Genomic DNA, 21524 nt, shown 5'->3' with positions numbered 1-21524 from the left:
AAAACTCTATTATCTTATTATGTAATTTTGTTATCTCTTACACTTCATTTTTCTTCCTTAAGAATATGATTTCTTTCTCATCACATTTGACTTAGATCAATGTATACCATGGAAATAATGTAAAGACTAACTCTCTTTTAATTTTTTAGTCTTTAATTTAGAGAAATCAAACTCTCTTTTAAGCTTATGTTTTCTAATCTCCTAATGCCTGGTTAAACTGCTGAGTCCAAAACCCCTTGGATTTTTTTGTTTTAGATGTTTTTTTTCAAGGCAATGGGGTTAAGTGGCTTGCCCAAGGCCACACAGCTAGGTAATTATTCAGTGTCTGAGGTTGGATTTGAACCCAGGTACTCCTGACTCCAAGGCCGCTGCTCTATTCACTGGGCCACCTAGCTGCCCCAACCCCTTGGATTTTAAGGAACTCTTAATTATCTCTCACTTTCTTTTGTGTTGTAATGACTTTTTAATAAATCCGTATTTTCTTTTACAGTTAGACCCTGGGGTCAAAATCATGAGTTCTTCACAGAAAACTAACAAGATAAAGGTTTTTTTTGTTTTTATTTTGTTTTAGGTTTTTGCAAGGCAAATGGGGTTAAGTGGCTTGCCCAAGGCCACACAGCTAGGTAATTATTGTCTGAGGTCAGATTTGAACCCAGGTACTCCTGACTCCAAGGCCTGTGCTCTATCCACTGCACCACCTAGCCACCCTGGCACAGGAAACTAACAAATCCTCCTACAACACTAATATATGATCAATTTTTGTAAAAGTTGAATGTAGTGCTAAGACATGTATATTCTTTAGTTGTCCCATTTAAAAGATATCATAAGTCTTTTAACTCTCATTTCTCCAGAAATTTGTTCATCTGTGTTTTATCTTTTTTAAAAAGCTTTCTTATAGATTTATCCAAAACCAAGAGGGTCCGGCTACACTATTACTCTGTCTTCTTACAGTTCAGTTAATTTTTCCATTATTAACTTAGACATATTTGGACTATATAAAAATTAATAATTATTTGTTATCTATGACTCCTTTAGAATAATGTAGCTTCTTATTTAGGGCAGCTAAATAGCCCAATGGATAGACTACTGGGTCTAGAGTCAGGAAGATTCCTCTTTCTGAGGACGTTTATTAGCATGTCACTTAACTTTATTTGCCTCAGTTTCTTTATCTGTAAGATGAATTGGAGAAGGATATGTCAAACTATTCCAGTATCTTTGAAAAGAAAATCCCAATTAGGGTCATGAAGAGCTGAACATATATTTTAAAAATGACCAAACAACAAAAGTTTTCTTGTTTATCTTTTTTTTAATGTTGTGAATGTTTTTGCTTTGTTGGATAATATGATTGCATCTCCTACTTGTTTGGATTCACCTGATGAATGCTAAAATTTTCTTGAAGTTTCTTATTTTATTTTGAGTATGTCTTTTTTAATTTTTAGTGTGTTTTTCATAAAGACTAGACTGTGGAGTTTTATTTTCTTATCCAATCTATATAATTTTACTGGATTGCTAAAGTCAGATGCATTAAAAGTATGAAAGTTAGGTTTATATTTTCTGTGATGTCTCAAATATTGACTTTTCCCCAAAATTAGTATTTTTTCCTTCCTTTGTAAACACATTATTATATTGCTTTAGTTTGCATTTTCTGATTGAGATTTGATCTGGTATGTTTTCTAGAATTGTTTAAAGAATTTAGCTGAAGCAGGGGAAGGAGCTAATGGAATATCTTATTACTTTGCCATTTTAGGATCCCTTCTTTTTCTATTTTTACAGTTTTTGATCGGAAATAATTGTTCTTTGAATCTTGGCTAGATCATTTATAAATTCATATCTTCCAAATGGGTCTATCCACTAAATCCATGTATTTTTCCCCCTGCAGTTTACTTATGGCTTTTATTTTTCTGGGATTTGTTATTTACACTCGATTTCTTGTTCTTTAATCTGAATGTTTTATTTCCAAATCTATTTATTCATTTCATTTGTCAGTTTTATTGTCATGTAGCTGTACAAAGCTTTCTAATCAATTTTCTTTCCTCTTCATTTGTTGTGAATTCTTTTTCATTTTTGATATTGATAATTTAGTTTTTTCTTTTTAAATAAATCAAATCAATTAATGATTTATCTACTTAAAAGCACAACTACTAATTGGTAATAATCTTTCATAGCTAACTTTTCCAAAATTATATATAAATCGTTGTTAGTATAGGTCTGAAATGGGTACACTGAGGTCTCCCTCTATTAGAGCTTTACTATTTTTTCTCATTTAGTTTTTCCCTTAAGTATTTAGATACATTCATCTAAATGATGCAGTTAGATGCTTTGAATGTTCAGACATTACTATTTGAATTCATTGTTTATGAATTTCAACATAATGTAGTTTGCCTGTTTATCTTTTTTTAGATTTTTCAAGGCAATGGGGTTAAGTGGCTTGCCCAAGGCCCTGTTTATCTCTTTTAATCAAGTCTATACTGTTGCCACTTTCTCTGAGATCATGATTACTACCCTTGCTTTTTAAAATTCAGCTGACATAAAATGAATTTAGCTATTGTTCTTTATTTTAACTTCACCCTTCTTATCTTTCTTTGGGAGTTATTCTCTTCAGTGAATTTTTGTATTTTTCCCCCCATTTGACCAATTCTACTATTTTAAAGCATTCTTCTCTTTAGGAGATTTTTGCTCTTCTTTTATAAAATTTGACCTATTCTGTATTCTTAAGGTGCTATTTTTTTTCAATATTTTTTTTGTGCATTTCCTTTACCAAACTATAGACTCTTTTCATGATTTTCTTGAATCACTGTTATTTCTTTTCCCAATTTTCCCTCTACATCTCTTACTTGAGTTTTAAAATCCTTTCTGAGCTCTTTCAGAAATTCTTTTTGGATCTGAGATCAATTCACATTTTTCTTTGAGACTTTGGATGTAGCAGTTTTTACTTTGATCTCATTCTGGATTTATATTTTCATCTTTACACTCACCATAGTAACTTCCTATGAGCAGGAATTTTTATTGTCGTTTGCTCTTTTCCCCTGCTTATTTTTTTTGACTTTTAACTTTATATTAAAGTTGGACTCTGCTCCCAGGTTTCAAGTTTTTGTGTAGCTGTTTTCATAGTTAATTCAGGGAGGGCATGTAAGCTTTCAGTTTTTTCTGAAGTAATATTAACTAAAGAGAGGTGTGTTTACTACTTTCCTGGCCTACATGTGAATGACCACAAGCACTCTTTTTTTGCTGTGAGTAGGGTCCCTGCTCCCTGGCAGCCACAAACTTTGGTGTACTAATGCTCCTTCTTGCCTTGGGGCCATGATCTAGGACTGTCATCTGGATTCAAGAATGAATAATGAAAAAGAGTTCTGCATCCATTGTTCATAGATTCCTGTAATCTCCTTCTGATTAGTTATCTGATTATATGTGAACTGAAGAGTTCCAGAAGCAGCTTTTGGCTTTGCTAATTCAATCACTCTTGTGCTGGGGCAGTATGCATTGGACTGTTCTCCATTCTTTCCCCAGTGTGATAAACCTTTCCTACTGACTTTGGGTTAGAAAATTGTTTCATCTTGTCCATTCTGAGTTCTGTGGCTCAAGAATTTGTTTCGAAGTGTTATTTAAAATTGTTGGGAGGGGAATTTGCTTCCCTAGGTTTCCAGTGTATTTCCTGTAAACAACACATTATTGGATTCTGCTAATAAAATCTGCTATTCCCTTATTCATGGTCACACTTTTATATTTTCCTACATATTATTCTCATAATTTATCTTTCTTGTTCCATACCCTTTCATAGTAAAGAAAAGGATTGTGAGTGAAAAGTATGGCCAGGAACCAGTGCTCTATGCTTCACTCAATCAACTTCTGCTCCCCACTCTTTATCTCCTCCCCTATTCATCACTTCAAACTGAGGCAGGTTTTAATTATGATAAATTCTTTCCTCCTCTTCCTTTTGTTTTAGGTTTTTGCAAAGCAAATGGGGTTAAGTGGCTTGCCCAAGGCCACACAGCTAAGTAACTATTAAATGTCTGAGACCGGATTTGAACCCGGGTACTCCTGACTCCAAGGCCAGTGCTTTATCCACTGTGCCACCTAGCCACCCTCTCATCTTCCTTTCTATTGTATCCTCTTCTCATTTTCTTCTATTTTCCTACTGAGTTGAATGCATTTCTATATGACTCCCCTCTATCCTTCCCTCCCAATTCTGACTGGCTCAGTTGAAAGTGATGTTCACTTCCCCACCTTCTTTATCCTTGATGGTATAATTTTCTATTTGCATATTTCAAATTATGTGAGGTAGATAAATTCTCCCCATCTTACTTTTTTCCTTTCTCCCCTAGATTATTCCTTTCCTCCTCCCTTTTCTTCTTTAAGATTAAGAACTGGGTTCTAAAGGGATTTTTATTGCATTTTCTTGTAATCATTTAATCCCTATTTAGTCCTTTCTGATTATACACTTGTATTTTTTTCTCTTGACTTCAGAGTTTCTCTTTAACTCTAGCCTTTCATCATGAATTCTCTGAAGCTCTCTATTTCATTAAAAATCTATTTCTTTTCTTATAGAATTATACTGTTTTTACTGAGTATATTTCACATATACTAAATTATTGTTGTAAGAGATTTTCTGTCTTTGGCATTGTGGGTATCACATTCGTAGTTCTGTGTTTAAAGTAGTTCCTGCTAAATCTTGTTTGATACTGACTATGACTCCTATGATGGTCCTGGGAGTTTTCATTTTGGGGTTTCTTTCAGAAAGTGAAAGTGATTGATTCTTCTGAATGCACTTTATCCTCAAGTTCTCATGGGTCTGAAAAGTTTCTTTTCATGACTGCTTGAAATATATCCAGTTTCCTTTTTTTGGTCATGGCTTTAAGCTACTCCACTAATTTTTAAATTATTTCTTCTTGATTTTTTTTTCAGGTCAGCTGTTTGTGCTTCAATATGACTTACATGTCCTTAAATTTTTTCATTCTTTTGACACTTGTCTGACTCATGAATTTATGTTTGATTCATTTTAATTTTCAAGACTTTGTAACTCCTTCTTGTGCTAATTTTAAAGTTCTCTTTCCAAGTTTTTCCTCCAAATCTCTCATTTAAAAAATTGTTTCATTTATTACTATCAACTAATTAATATCATCTTCTAGAAATTCTAGATGCTCTTGGAACAAATCTGTTTTTTCTTTGAGAATTTGCTTGTGGGTATTTTGAAATTATTGTTGTCTCCTGGCATTAGAGTAACTTTTTATTCATGTTGTTTACTCATTTTTTTAGTATCAGCTTTCAGATTGGGATTTGGTATTAAATTCTAATTTTATGTACTTCTGTGGGTAATGCTGTAGCACTGAATGGTTTTTTTTTTTTGCAAGGCAATGCGGTTAAGTGGCTTGCCCAAGGCCACACAGCTAGGTAATTATTAAGTGTTTGAGGTCGGATTTGAACTCAGGTACTCCTGACTCCAGGGCCAGTGCTCTTTCCACTCTAGCCACCCTGCACTGAATGATTTTGATCTTTCTTATTTGAATTGTTGCATTGTATTCTCAGACCACAGAGCTGCAAACATTAAGCAGGACCCTTAGGCATCTGATCTAGAGCATGGTCTGATTGTTGCCTTACCAAACTGAGCTTTCCAGTTTTCAGAATCCCATTTGGGTCTAAGTAACACAGTTGAAGGCTTGACTTCTTGGTTCCACTCTACAAGACAGTTGTTAATTCTGGGTCATCGGCTAATTGGAAGATTTTGCAAATTTAGAGCAATAGAGCTGTAGGTTGGCTCTTAATCCTATCTGTCTCTTCCCTGTCTTCCCCACCTAACTAGCCCCTGAACTTCTGCATCCTAGGACACAGTTCAATCAGATTAACAGAACTGTTAATTCACCCTTTGTCTATGCTGGTGGGCTATCTTGATCCAAATCTGCTCTGGCATCAAAGCAACACAACTATAGGAATAAGTCTGCTCTTAGTCTTAGTAAATCTTTGATCCCATTGTGGGATGAGAGCAGCAGAAGTGCTGGCCCACCTTGTTCCCTAGTTCCTGCCCTTTATATAAATCCAGCCCTATTCTTTGCTAAGGTCACATATCTTTAACTGCTTATTAGACATCTCAGACACTCAAATAATCTTTCCACCTAACCACTTCTTCCCTATTACTACCAAGGCTCCACTACCAGTCTCCTAAACTCCCAGACTCACAACCTAAATGTCATCTTTAGTCAATCATTTACCTCACAGTTCCAGTCTATTGTCAAATTTTGTTTCTCCATTTAGAACATCTCTCATATAGGTCGTCTTCTCGCTCCCTGAAGTCACCACTCTACATTAAGCCCTCATCACCTCACCAAAGACCACCACCATAGTCTTATAGCTAATCTCTCATTTTTTTCCAGTCCAATCAATCTTCAACTCAGCTGCCTAGGTGATTTTTCGTAAAGTGTAGGTCTGATCATACCTGCGCCAACCTCTACCCAACTCAATTAGTCTTGACTTCAGGATAAAGTATAAAATCTCGTTTGGCATTTAAAGCTCTTCAGAATCTGCCTCTTCATCAGAGGATAAATAAATAACCATGAAGAAGCACAAAAATGGGGGGGAAGGATGGGGGGATGGGGTAAATACTTTGTAAATCTTACTCCTAATAGATTTGGTCCAAAGAGTAAATAACATATACTCCCAATTGGGAAATAGGGGGAGAACAGACTGATAAAAGGGAGGGTGAAAATAAAAGTAAAGGTAAAGTTAAAATAAAAGTTAAAAAGAAAAGTAAAAGAGGAAAGGGATGATAGAAAGAGAGGCATCAATCAAAAGCAAAACATTGGTGAGGAAAGAGGAGTATAAATGGGGGAAGATAGCATGGAGGGAAATATAGAGTTAGTAATTATAACTTAAATATGAATGGAATTTTTTTATGATTCCCCCTTTAGTTCTAATTTCTCTTTCACAATGTGACTAATATGGAAATATGTTAAATACAAGTGTTCATTTACAATTTTTACTAGATTGTTCACTGCCATGGGGAAGGGGAAAGGAAGGAAAGGTGGTAGAAGAATGTTGAAAACTCTCTGCATGTAATTTGGGGTGGGGGGAAGAAATCAAAAGGGACAGGACTCCAGAAAAGCTTGGAAAGACTTGTATGAACTGATGCTGAGTGAAGTGAGCAGAAACAGAACATTGGACACACCTAACAGCAACATTGTGTGATAATCAACTATGATGAACTTGCTCTCAGCACTACAATAATCAGACAATTCTAAAGGATATGTAATGGAAAATACCATCCACATCCAGAGAAGGAACTATGGAGTCTGAATGCAGATCAAAGCTTACTATTTTCAGTATTTAAAATTTATGTTCCATGACTTCCCCCCCTCATATTTTTGATTTGATTCTTCTTTCACATGTTTAATATGGATTTATGTTTAACATAGTTATTATATATATATATATATATACATATAAACCCATATTAAATCACTTTCTATTGGGAAGGAGAAAAATATGAAATCTTGCAAAAAATGATTGTTGAACACTATCTTTGCATGTAGTTGGAAAAATAAATATATGTATTTTTTTAAAAGAACTTGCCTCTTTTCTATGCTTTACTTTGCCACACTTATGTTTGAATGTGACTACTCAGACTTTCTTTAACTGAGGGAAATACAGCACTGTCTGAACCCCATACCTGGAGTGTACTGCTCCCTTACCTCCAGCTCACTGGCCCCTCATCTTCTTGGCTTCCTTCAATTCTCAGGTCAAATCTGAATCTTTCCTGATCTACCCAGTTGCCAAAGCCTGTCCACTTTAGATTAAGTTCATTTACTATATACACTTTGCATGGTCCTAGATGGAGCAACTTGATAGCAGTCCTTGGTCTTTCTTTGTAAACCTACTTAGGACAGTGTGTGGTATTTAGAAGGTAATATTTAGAACAAGGACTGGATTTTTTTTTTTAACTTTTCTCTGCATTTCACTGTCTTAGTTCCTGGCACATGGTAAGGTAAGTGCTTAATAACTTTATTGACCAACTCATTGGCTCAAAAGTATTTGGATGAACCATTCACACAAGAAACAATAATTAGACAAAGAATGCTTGTGGTTCAGATTATGATACGCAGTTAAATGAATTTGTCCATTCATATATTTATTGTAGATAGACAATACAAATGGACAAGCTATACCCAGAATAAAAATAGAAGAGTAAGCTACTGTCTTAATCTTTAATGACCTCAGACTTCTCTCAGAAACAAGGTCTATCTATTTCATAATAAATATCCTTCAGGTTTGTTTCTTCTTTCCTTCTATTTGTATATTAGAGATAATTTCCTTTACCACTTTTTTTTTAGGTTTTTTCAAAGTAAATGGGGTTAAGCAATTTGCCCAAGGCCACACATCTAGGTAATTATTAAGTATCTGAGACCTGATTTGAACTCAGGCATTCCTGACCCCAGGGCTCTATCCACTGCGCCACCTAGCTGCCCCCTTTACCTCTTTATAAAATTTATTGAGTACTTGTAAAGAAAAATTAAAAGAAAGGATATTAAAGTTCTTTGAAAAATTAAATACCATATACAAAGAGAAGACACTTTTTAGTTAATTTAGTTACCCAACACATTTGATGGATTACTAAATTTAAAAGATTAGGATTCAAAAAAAAGTTTAAAGATCCAAGTCACATAAACACAGGTTACCTTTATCCTTTTCAATAAATTGAAAAAGAAAAAAAAATAGGAGTAAAGCTCAACAAAATAACCAAAAATTTCAACAATGTCTAGAAGTACACATATTTCATACACAGGTCTCCCAAATCTGCAAAGGGGGATAGTATGTTTCCTAGTCTTTTTCCAAAACAAACTTTGAGAAATGTGTGTGTGTGTGTGTGTGTGTGTGTGTGTGTTGGGGGGGGGCATGAATGAATTCATGTTTTTTCACTGCTGAGAACTACAATTGTTATAGGTTGGGCTGAAATTGTACCAATCCTTTTGCCATCCTCTGAAATTGTTTTTGATTCTGTTTTTTTAAATCAACTAATTTAACAAACCAAACCAACAAATCTAATCTATGAAATTATTTGAATTTTCTGTTTGGTTTCTGTTTAAACACGGTAACTTCTGCATCTACAATTTCTAAATGTTCTTTATATGCAGTCTTTGGATACGTTTTTTGTTTGTTTTTGGCTTCACAGTCTAGTATATGTGATTTCTATAGTAGTTGACCTGAATCACTTTTTCCAGCTACTTATGAAATTGTTACATATGACAGAAATGAGATTATATTGAGAGAAGTTATTAAATAACCAATTGTTAATAATGGGGCTGATCTAGGATTTTTTCTTTGCTATTTCCTCATTTGAAGTTTAGGTCAAAGCTTAGTCTCTGAAGATGGCAAATGATAAGAGGAAATCTGGGAAGAGACTCCTCCAACTTAGAAAGCTTAGATGTGATCTAAAAGTCAGTGAATTCCAGCCCATTGTGCTCTAGTGAGACAGGTTGGAGTGGAGGTGGATTCCTTGTCTAGATTGCCCTAGGCAGGGATGGTCTGAGCAGAGATGGTCTCTGGGTCAAAGGCTAAGAGAATAGAATCATCTTCCCTTAAATCTTCATTAGAATAAGCCCATCTAATGAGATTCTCTTATTAATCAATAAGAACAGATTTCCAACTATTGGGAACACCCATGCTTCCAAGAATATATAAGCATTTTAACTACTCACTAGCCATAATTAACAAAATATATTACCCAGTAATTGTCTTCTAAACTTTTTATCTATCATACCTATTGCTCCCCATAAAGTGTCTCTTACTTCCAAAATGAAGTTAGATTGATAAGACAGTATGAGGTCTTTGTAATAGATGATCAGATAGCACTTTTGGCTGAATTTTATGATTCTTCATATCTTGGAAATAGTTTAAATTTGCTAGTAACACTGTCTTCTACTCATTTAAGGAAAATACCAAATTTTTTCAAAGTCACCAGGTATTCCAAGACTCAAACAGTATATTGGTAGCTTCTGCCCCTCAAAGATATCACCTTTTCTTTCTTCTTGGGTTCTTGTCCCCTTAGCTTTAAAAAATTTTTTTTTTAACATTTAAGGCAATGGGATTAAGTGACTTGCCCAAGGTCACACAGCTAGGCAATTATTGTCTGAGACCAGATTGAACTCAGATACTCATGACTCCAGGACTGGTGCTCTATCCACCTAGCTGCCCAGTCCCCTTAGCTCTTGCCCTAATTTTCCCTCTACTCCCTACTGGAAAGAACATACAGCCAAATCTATTTTCCTGAGTGTATCAAGAGGTCTTTCGGTATTCCCTGGGGTGGGGTGGGGCAGATCAGAGACCAACAGCTAATAATTATGTCACCTCAAAAAAGCCAGGTTTTTTTTTTATTCCTTTTAGGGTATATCAATTTAAATCACCATATTTTGGCCCCCAAACCTGCCTGCCCAGATTTACTGTTTCCTTCTGATGCATGCTGCATTCCAAAGAATTAACTGTTCCCTGAACTCCAATTAGCTGCTACATTGTCCACTCCAGTCTATTCTCCATATTTATATTTTCTCATGTTTGTCCTAAAGAATTTTTTTTCTTCAAGTTCTACTTTCTCTGTAAACCCTACCACCGAAGCTATTAGCGTTCCCTCCATGCTCACATATGTATGTTGGCATTCTTCCCACTGGACCACAAGCTCCTTGGGGGCAAGGATTATTCAATTTTGGCTCTTCCATCTTCTGTGTTTATTGTGGGTATTGTCTATTATCATTCAGGTACTGTTTGTTGAATTTAGGACTTGAGATCCTTTTCCATTTTCAGAATGGTATAATGGACATGAAAGGTTTTGAGCAAATCATTTCATGTCTGAGACTTTTCTTCAGCAGTAAAATGGCGATTAAAAATACCACCTACCTGAGATTGTGGTAAAGAAAGAACTTTTAGGGTTTTTTTTGAAAGGCAGACGGCAAACGGGGTTAAGTGGCTTGCCCAAGGCCACACAGCTAGGTAATTATTAAGTGTCTGAGACCGCATTTGAACCCAGGTACTCCTGACTCCAGGGCCGGTGCTTTATTCACTATGCCACCTAGCCATCTCCAAGAAAGAACTTTTAAGGGTCAAGTTACCAACATCCAACATCTTTTCCCATAGAATAACCATTGCTAGACTCTGAAGGTGACACCCAACAGATGATTTTGCCTCTCATGAGCATTCATATATTCCCAGTGTCCTAAGCCCTTACAGCACCTCCCCCCTTGCTATCATGGAATTGTCTTCCCTTCACTTTCTTAAAATGAATTGTTTTGTTGTGGTACAACTATCGTGATTTTTGAACTTCATGTTTCTTGGATTTTTCTGTATGGCATTGTTTAATGGAGAGAATGAAGATCAAAAGAATCTGGTACAAATCCCACTTTGAACACGTACTAAATTATGTGGCTATGGGGTAGTCATAATCCTGGAAATGGTTTCATTTGCAAAATAAGAATTAATCATATTTATGGCACTGATCACATACTTGTAGTTTGTCAAGTGTTTGTGAAATCAAAACTGACACAGAATCAACACCCTAATTATCCTGTGGGGGGGAGAGGGGGCAGCTAGGTGATACACTGGCTCTGGAGACAGGACCAGATTTAAATCCCACCTCAGACATTTAATATTTACTTAGCTGTGTGAACGTGGGCAAGTCATTCAACTCTTTGCAAAAAAAAAAAAACCCAACCCCAAAATATTATCCTTAAGTTCACCTATGCAACTTGGCAAGTCCTGTTTAGTTCTGCTAAGTTCAGGTTTAAGAGAAAATTTCTATTCAATTTCAGTACAAATAGAAAATTCTCTGTGAATCCATGAGCAAGGGAATTTTTTTGAGGGGAGGGATGGGGGTGAATTAGGACTACAGTTCATCTATGTATGTTTTTCCCTAACATCCTCCTACACCCCTATCAGTGATGTGGACTGAGATCCTCATTACATTGTGCTAAGGAACTTTTTTGTTTTTGGTTTTCATGAGGCAAAGTGGTTAAGTGACATGCTCAGAGTCATACAGGTAGTATCAAATGTCTGAGGCCTTTTTTCAACTCAAGTCCTCCTGACTACATAGCCAGTACTTTATTCACTGGGCCAACCAGCTGTCCCTTAGGGATCTTCTTAAAAACCCCTTGGACAGTACTTCTTAACCTGTGGTCTATAGATTTTCTGCCTACACATTTTGATCATTGTATTTCAATGTAATTGTCTCTGATTTTAGGTAATTGTTTTATGTATTTGAAAAAATCATTTTGAGAGGGGTGAAAAGGAGCACATCTCACAAAGGTCAAGAACTGCAAAAAAAAAAAAAAAAAAAGGTGTTTTCTTGTGCTCTATTCAATGGAGCCGAGGTGCTGCTTGTTCAGATTTGGAAAGTTCTTATACTTTGAATCCTAAATAACAGACTTTCTTAGCTTACAGCAAACAGGTAGTCAAATTTCTCTGCACCAAAGAATCTGCCTCAAATTTAGGGCAAATTAACTAAATAAAGGAATTCTGCCTTTCAAATTTATCATTATCTATATTAAAAATTTTCTTAGAAGTCTGTTTTCATGTTACTACTTTAGGTATTCATTTGCAATACATTCCAGAAAGAAGGTAATTCCATTGTCTTCTAATGGGTGCTCACAAAGCTTTGACTTCAAGTTAACTGTTGCAAATTTTAAGCCCATTTATTCTTTATTGCTTATTTTAGCACCATAATATAAGTAGCTTCTTTACCATTAAGAACCACAACCCAAAAAAGTTGCAGTGGCTGGAGAATCTGGCATTGCCAGTAGACATTTGATTGCTATGATTGTGTGCTATCTTGTGTTTTTCCTGTCTTCAAGTTCCACTTTACACCTGCAGCATTTTTAACTTTGGGATTGGGGAACAAAGAAGCTCCCTTAAGCTTATCAATGAAACAAGGAAACCTTGTTTTTTTGGCTCAATTTCATCTTTGGATTTTTAACAGGGATTCTTGGGCTATGTTTATGTGTGTGTGCATGTGTCTATACATGATTTGAGAGTATATGAACCAAATTACATTTCAATATAACTGATTGCCTGTTAAGCTGATGTATTTTATTTTGTGCATTAAAAAACATTATGTGAAAGAGTTCATCAGTTTAATCAGGCTAATAAAGGAATTCACAACACAAAAAAGTCTAAGAACTCCTGAAGGGAATGATGGACAGAAAAGAGAGGGGAAGAAAAAAGAAAAGCTAGAAAAAGCTAGACAAGGGGGTGGGGATGCCAAGCAATATGGATAATGACAGGACCCTAGATAGCAGGGCTCTGCATGAAGGGTGGGTCACTTTAATCCAAATATTCACCTCACAGATGAGGAAATGGAAGTCTAGGTAAGTAACCAACTAAATGTTATGGTTTATCAATGACAGAACTAGAATTAGATGTAGGTGTTATCGACTTCCATCCTACAAGCTGGTTGAAAAGACTGAGGTACAGTTTCAAGCATCAATAGATCAAAATTGCACTAAGACTTCTAGGATCTCCATAATAAATCTAACTAAACTTCTATGTTTTTTCTTTTAAAAAAATATTCATAAGGTGGTTCAAACTAGGAAAAGGGTTTGAATGCCCTGCCCCTAAAAAAAGTCTCTCAGGACTAACATTTAGAATTTAGACCCAAACTGTTTCATCTTACAGAGTGGCCTACTGTTAAATGAGTTGTTGGTCAAGAAATAGTTAAACTGAAACAGTACATCTTGAATAGCTACATTTCTTTTCCTATCAGAATTCTGTCAAACCTGAAATGCTTTCTCTTTTAAAGAATCTATTACAAGGAATTGTTCATCCAGTAAATGAAGGATAAATTCACAAAGGAATGTCAGGTTAAAAAACTATTAAAATGCTTATGACATTCAGAAATTTTAAGAAAATATATATATTTAGGTTTTTTGTTTTAGTTTTTGCAAGGCAATGGAGTTAAGTGGCTTGCCCAAGGCCACACAGCTAGGTAATTATTAAAGTGCCTGAGGCCGGATTTGAACTCAGGTACTCCTGACTCCAGGGCAGGTGCTCTATCCACTGTGCAACCTAGCTGCCCCTATATTTACATTTTTGCAAGGCAAAGGGGTTAAGTGGCTTTCCCAAGGCCACACAGCTAGGTAATTATTAAGTGTCTGAGGCGGAATTTGATCTCAGGTCCTCCTGACTCCAAGGCCTGTGCTCTATCCACTATACCACCTAGCTGTCTGTAAAAGCTAAGAAAGGGACTGAACAAAATGTTTACTTTTGTACTACCTGAGGAAAAATATACAAAGAGAAATATTTAAACTAGCTGATGTCATTTGCAAAATTGGATTAATTTTACAAATCCTTCTCTATACACAGACAGAATTCATGAACAACTTTTAAGAACCAGTAGCCTGATTATTGTACATTTCAAAAGTTTGCTTTTCAAAAATACAAAAATTTAGATTTGCCTTCATGGTATTTTATCATTGAGCCTCTACAAATAATATGTAAATATCCTTTTACATATTTCATACATACCTGGGGTCTTGATCCAAACTGAGTGAATGTTGTTTGCTTTAAAAGTGCTGCTATTTTTTCCTTTTTACTAAGTTAAAATGTTTCCAAAGGATTCTCTCTGGTTCCAGGAATATAAATGTTTTCCATCGAACCTCCTCAGAGATCACTGTTTACCTTAATAACTGATTTTGAGATGAAATACATTTTTTGTAACATAAAAACAACAAAAAGGCAAGCTTTGGCTCCAGTAATATTAAAATCTTTTTTTTTATAAACAAGAGTTTCTCTATTAGCTCTTGGTAAGTAAACCTAAGATTTTCTAATTAATGCTTCTTAGGCAAAGGTTTCCTCCTACAGTCAACTTCAAAAATTCTAAACTATATATATAACCCACCAAAAATCCTATGGCCCCTCCCAAAAGAAACAAAACACCCCACCAATATGTGTGGAGAAACTCAACTGCGTTTCTTCAATCTTTTGACTCAGTTGCTAAACTATTTCTAAAGGTCACTAGCCAATTGGAACCATCCTTGAATCCAAGCAGTTTTACCAGCTTTTATTATAAACACCAGCACATTTCAAGTTTCCTCTTTTGATCACAAATATAGGACTTTCCCCCCCACCCCCCCTTTTAAGTATACAGCATGAGACACAGCATTGGGGCTTTCCATCTTTCTCACAGCAATTTCCTTCTGACAAGCTCAGGGTTAGTGTCCACTGACCACACCCTCAGCCCCATCTTTTGACATCTTGATTGCTTAAGACAGTTGCATGGGATGAGGAATCCAAAGATGTTGAAGTTGGTACAAAGAGTTTCGAATTGCAGAAAAACCTTTAACAGAAATGCTCTTCATTTAACAGGTTAGAAAGACTAAACAAGGTGGGAGTATGCCATATTCACAGTATGGGGCCAATAGCTCTCCAGTTTCACAAATCACCAGCTACAATTATCTTTGTTGTTTTAACATACTGTCCGATACTGTCCCACTAGTAAAAAGGTAATACTGGCAGGGGCTAATATATGTAAAAATTAAGCAAGCTAAGCACTGCTAATAAGCATTGTTTATATCAGTGGGGATGGACCTGGGGCATTTGGGAAAGAGGAAGGGAGAGGTTGTCCTGCATTCTTATCTGATGCAAGTCTAGTTCAACTAATCTACATTATTAAAACTCAGATCATGGAACACTGTGCAAAAGTGGATTGCAAGGTTTAAGCTACTGGGAAAGTTTCCTCAGATTTTGATTCTGAAACAAAGCATTTTGAAAATTTCTCCAGAAACAAGAGGACCAAAAAGGAGTATATTTGGGTCATGATTTTTATTCCACAGAAAACCCACTTGATCTAGAATTCCCATCTTATTTAGGGACTGGGGATACTAGGAGATATAGAATTCAAGTCATTAGCAACCTATGGTGCAGCAGACTAAACAAGATTAGTCTAACTTGAAATCTCTCCAATGGCGATCCTTCTCTGAAGTGTATGCAATTTTTACAGTAATCATGGAATTAAAATGATCAACCCACTCATTATGAGTATCTGAAAATTGGACCTAAGGGGAGGCTACCTGTCTGAGAGTACAGGGTGCTCCCACAGGACTGGGATGGCCAAATTTAATCACATTATTGGCCTGGGGCCAGTTCAAGAATTATTGGTAGGAAGAATGGTGAACTTCCATTAGCAAATTCCCTGACTAGAGAACCTTACTCTTTTGGCTCAGTTCATAACAGATACTGAATACTTCCTTCCCCAAGAATATGGGATTTAGCTTGGGCCAGATAAGCAAGAGCCAACTATAACAATGGATCAGGATACATTCTGGAGGTAGAAGAGTCTGTAATTACCACCTTTAATGCAGGCAGTACTATTTTAAGCCAAATGGTCAGGTAGAACAGTTGGGAACCAAAGACAACACCTAATGTAAACCTTCTTCTGGCTTTCTGGTTGCTCATGAAACCAGGTCTAGATCTTCTATTCAGGAACAATGACTGCCACCCATACTAAGCAACTGGATGTAGTCTCTTCATCCAGTATTTCATAAGGGCTGAGAAAGGAGGTAGGATGGGTCAAAAAAGAAAACAAAAGAAAAAATATAAAGTTGCATCCAAGGCCCTTTTAAAGAAATGGTTATTCATCTATTATATAACTTATGAATACCTGTAAGCATTAACTGTATGGGATATAGACTGACCTTGCCTCACTCATTCCCAAGGAAATACTCTAAAAAGGCTGCTCTTCACCGGACATATTACCTAAATATGTCATAAACCATGCCACCACTACCAATGCCCCAGGCTGTTTCTATGAGTGAATAACCAGAATCATGTCTTACAAAGAACAGAATTCAAAAAAATATATAAATAAATAAAAACCTTAAACATTCTTACATGGATCTTAAAGAACAGAATACATGTTAAAAACTTCAGTAATTTATATCAATTTTAAGCAGTACTTTATATACAATGGGAAAAAAAGACATGCATAGTCCAAATACAATGTTGAAAACAGCATTTTCATAACAAAAAACCCCAAACACTAAGTGTTAATACCATGTACATGAATTCAAGAAGGACCACCCTTTTTGTCTGTTGCACACAGTTTATTTAACAATATGATATAATAAGTAAGAAATGAGTTGGTATTTTACCATTCTATACAGTGATTGAATCTTCTTGGATTTTCTTATTTATAGTAATTATAGAGCTTGCATGATTTACACTAGAATTGCTTTTCCTCATTTCAAGTTTCACATAGAAGAAAGAAAAGAATGTTTCTTCTCTATTAAAATCAGCACGGTCTAAGAGTGATCATCCCTATTTTATCGTCTAAAACCAGTTTTATCAGAGAAACAAAGCAACAATTTCTACATCTGCAAGACAAGGATTTTGGCATAAGCCAGTATGTATAGTGTGTGTGTGTGTGTGTGTGTGATGTGTGCGTGCATGTGTGGTATGTGTGTGTGTGGTGTATGTGTGCATGTGTGCGTGTGTGTGTGTGTGTGTGCACGCAAGAGTCAATTCCTATCTTCCAGGGGTAATACTTGGAACGCCCGCAGAGTTCACTATAGAAAAAAAAATCTTCCCGGAACATGTCAGAAAGTTACCGGGACACATTATAAGCTTGCATTATTTCAGGAATCAGTTTCTGAATATTATTTTTTCTTCTCACTTTTAAACACAAATGTTTAAAGTCTTGAAAATACAAATAAAAAATATGAATATAATGAACTTGTTTTCCCCATTTAAAAAAAAGACATGAGTCACCATCAAAGACAAAAAAAGAATTCAAACAAAACCACCCCTCCCACATCCCCCATCCCCAAAAAACAAAACAAAACAAAAAAAAAAGAAAAAAGGAAAAAAGAAAAAAGGAGACCAGATATTTAATCAACTGGTTTTAACAAAAAATATATTCTTTGTATTGTTTCTTTAAACAGCAATTCGTCCTTCCATGGCTTGGAAGTAGCAGTTCCATCTAGGATCAAAAACAACCTAGATGTCTGGATTTTCAGTACAAAATGTCCAAGAACATGAAAAGGGGAAAAAAAAAGGTGATGCTCCCATAATGCTACAAACCCTCCACAAATTTTTCTAGTGTGTCTCCTGTGGTATCACCGACCAGAGATAATTCATTGGACAACGCACTCCTGTTTGGGGTGTTTAGTTGCGGAAGCATTGCACTCTGTTCGGGGTTACCCAAATGTCCCTGATCCATGGAACTAGCCATGGTAACTGCAAGTCCTGGATGGGGGGAACCAGTCTGGGGTGAGACGTGGTGTGGTGAAGGCTGGGGTTGTATCCTTGGTGATGGGCTGGAATGTGGTGGTTGGGACTGGGGACGAGGAGACTGGACAGGGGCTGGAGACCGCACCTGGTTACTGAGGGAGGTGGCTATCTGCTGGCCGGGGAGATGAGATGCCTGTGGCTGTCCTGAGAGCATGTGCTGCTGGGGGCTCATAGGGTTAGGCTGGCCCGGGGAACCTATCTGCTGCTTCATCTGCTGCTGCTGCAGGATTCGCTGCTGCAGGGCTTGCTGGATATTGGAAGTGCCATCAGCCCCCAGGCCAGGCTGGCCCATCTGGCTCAGTTGTCCCATTTGAGCCATCTGACCCATGGAGCCACCCTGGATGGATAAGTGTTGCTGCATCCTTTGCTGCTGCATGGCTTGGGGATAGCCCCCAGGTCCTTGAGGCTGCTGGAACTGGCCATGCCCAGCCATGGGCCCAGCCATCCCAGCACTGCCCTGCTGCTGCTGCTGCTGCTGTTGCTGTTGCTGCTGCTGCTGCTGCAGCAACTGCCTCCGAATCATTTCTCTGTACTGTGGATTCATACTGGCCATGCTGGGATTGTGCCCGGTGTTCATGATGTTAACCGCCTGCCCCTGGGGAGTCATGCCTCCCATCCCTGGCTGCTGTGGGGGGACATTGGGCCTCTGCACGCCTGCTTGCATTGCACTCATGTTCTGTAAAGCAGGCTGTGTGTGCATGATGGGCTGCTGCATCCCAGGCTGCTGCTGGAGGCTGCTCTGGGGCTGCATTCCAGGCTGGTTAGCCACATACTTAGCTGTTCGCTGCTTTATGAAAGCTGCCATTAGCTGAGGATTTGCTTTAAGGATATTCAGCACCTGCTGCTGCTGCTGCGGTGAACTGGGGGATTTCAGTGTCCGTAACAAATCCTGCAAGGCGTTGGCGGGTGGGATGGTCCGAGGGGGCTGTACTCCTGGCATGCGTGGTCCAACCACGGTCTGCTGCGCCGGCATGGGCATGACGGGCCTCTGCATTCCTGCCATTGATTGCTGCTGGGGGATGGGAGCTGGCTGCCACTGGCCTGGCTGCATGTTAGAGATGACTGGCCCAGTCACTGGGCTGGGTCGGGGAACGTTCATGCCGACCTGAGGCATCTGATTAACAGGCCCTACAGCTTGACTCACCATGCCTGGGCGCCCTGGGGGCAGGCCGTTGTTGATGCTATTGACTCTATACAGATGCTGCTGTTGCTGAGCTTCTCGCTCAATCTGCCGAGCTGCTTCCACAGCTGCTGGAGGGGGCTGTGCAGGAGGTGGTGGTGCCGCCACCTGACTTGTCGGTTTTCCAGTGGAGACTGTGGTTGGGGGCTGTGTTCTGGCCACGCTGGGGAAGCCAGCTGGTGACATGCTCACAGGGGAAGGCTGAGGCTGGGGAGGTGGCTGAGGGGTCTGGGGAGTGCTGGGCTGCTGGGTAGGGGTACCAGGTGTTGCTGAGGTAGGAGAAGGCAAACTTTGCTGAGGCACATTGCGGGTGTTCATGGTGGCCATTCGTCGACGCATGAGCTGAGCCTGCTGCAGGCGGTGCTGAATCTGCTGCTGTCGGAGCTTGTGTTTGATGTTGAGGCAGAATGGCACAGGACATTTGTTCTCTTGGCAGTGTTTGGCATGGTAGCAACAAAGGGCGATGAGCTGTTTGCATACAGGGCAGCCTCCGTTGGTCTTGCGCTTGCAGCCCTTGGTATGCTGAACAACCCGTTTCATCTTCTGACAAGATGGCAAGGAGCAGTTTGCATTTCGACACTGGCAGGCATGGACCAAGGACTGGATGCAACGCTGAATGCTCAGGCGCCGGGACTCCTGGGGGCTCTTAGACTGCTGTTCTCCCTGGCTGTTGCTCTCATCATCCAAGCCCAAGCCCCATTTAACCATTTTATGGTCATGACTCTTAGTGTTGTAGCAGTTAATGCAAAGGTCATAATCCTTTAATTAAAGGGAAACAAACAAAAAAAATCAATCTTATAATGTGGTATAATACATTAGATCACTACCACTGGAGAAATAAGACTAACATTTATTCGTTATCTTCACCTTCCCCTTTCAAAAGAGAATTGTCCCACAATCTATTTCAGTTCTTATGACCCAAAGAGTTTTACTATCTTATGGTTATTCCAAATTAGCTAAAGTGATTCAACACTGTAAGCAAGACAAGTTAATTTAAATTTAGGAGCAATACATATGACATGTAGCATTACCTCATCATCTTGATCCAGTAGTCCTTAAAACAGCTTGGGGATCTTCAACAGAGTATAATCAATTCATCATCACAAACCTATCACCATATACTCAACACCCTAACTCTGTCATTACTATGAGTTCCCCTAGGATCAACTTTTAGATTTTACACATAGGAAAATTTATACTAAGAGATGTGAAACTCATTGCATATTTCTTAACAATTATATATACAATAACAAATAAATGAAAACAAACTTCATAATAGAGGTGTTAGGGATGAGGGCATGGGTTCTTTGCATGGGGGATGTTTGCATTTGTTGAGAGAGAGAGAGAGAAGACCACAGACTGTTGAGTGTTCTTATGATCCAGTTGGAGAAAGAACATTACTTGTTTTATTTCTCTCTCTCAGCTGATCACCAAATTACAGGCAATCTGACAATAAAGACTGGCATTTGTCACCTAAAGGCAGGGCTGTTTAAAATGTGGGCAGCAGGGAGATTTTATGCAGCCCTCAGTGGGTTCGCTAAATGCTTAAGTAAATGAAGCTGAGCTATTGCATAGTTCTCACTAAAATGACAAATCAAAATATATTGGCTATTGTTTCAATAAAAACTTTTCTAACTTGGGAGGAAAGATCTAATTTAAAGAATGAGATAATACTTCAAGAACATATATGTTAATCAAATAACCAATTATCCCAGATTAAGTTTTAGAATGTCGGACTGATGCCCTTTGAGGGCCATAAGAGAAGGAAGAATGAAATAAAACGCATCTAGTTTTTGTTCTTCCTTTTTTTTTTTTGCAAAGCAATGAGGTTAAGTGACTTGCCCAAGGTCACATGGCTAGATAATTATTAAATGTCTGAGGCCAGATATGAACTCAGGCCCTCCTGACTCCAAGACCAGTGCTCAGGAGGCTAGGTGGCGCAGTGGATAGATCACCGGCCCTGGAGTCAGGAGTATACCTGACTTCAAATCGGGCCTCAGACACTTAATAATTACCTAGCTGTGTGGCCTTGGGCAAGCCACTTAAACCCACTGTGCCTTGCAAAAAAAAAACAAAAACAAAAAAAAACCAC

At 37.8% G+C, this 21524-nt stretch overlaps 1 protein-coding gene across 1 annotated transcript in view; it reads right to left on the bottom strand.

The window, feature by feature from the left end:
• Positions 1–15099: 15099 nt before the first annotated feature.
• The window catches only part of CREBBP (CREB binding lysine acetyltransferase), a 148331-nt gene continuing 141906 nt past the window's right edge, over positions 15100–21524 (bottom strand). Inside the window, exon 31 of the mRNA XM_074196859.1 lies at positions 15100–20191. Within this exon, the coding sequence (XP_074052960.1) occupies positions 18035–20191 (2157 nt within the window). The 3' untranslated portion in view covers positions 15100–18034. The remainder of the gene's footprint in view (positions 20192–21524) is intronic.

The sequence above is a fragment of the Macrotis lagotis genome, chromosome 8, assembly GCF_037893015.1.
Source record: "Macrotis lagotis isolate mMagLag1 chromosome 8, bilby.v1.9.chrom.fasta, whole genome shotgun sequence".
In the NCBI taxonomy this organism is placed as follows: domain Eukaryota; kingdom Metazoa; phylum Chordata; class Mammalia; order Peramelemorphia; family Peramelidae; genus Macrotis; species Macrotis lagotis.
This window is presented reverse-complemented; position numbering and strand designations above follow the sequence as displayed.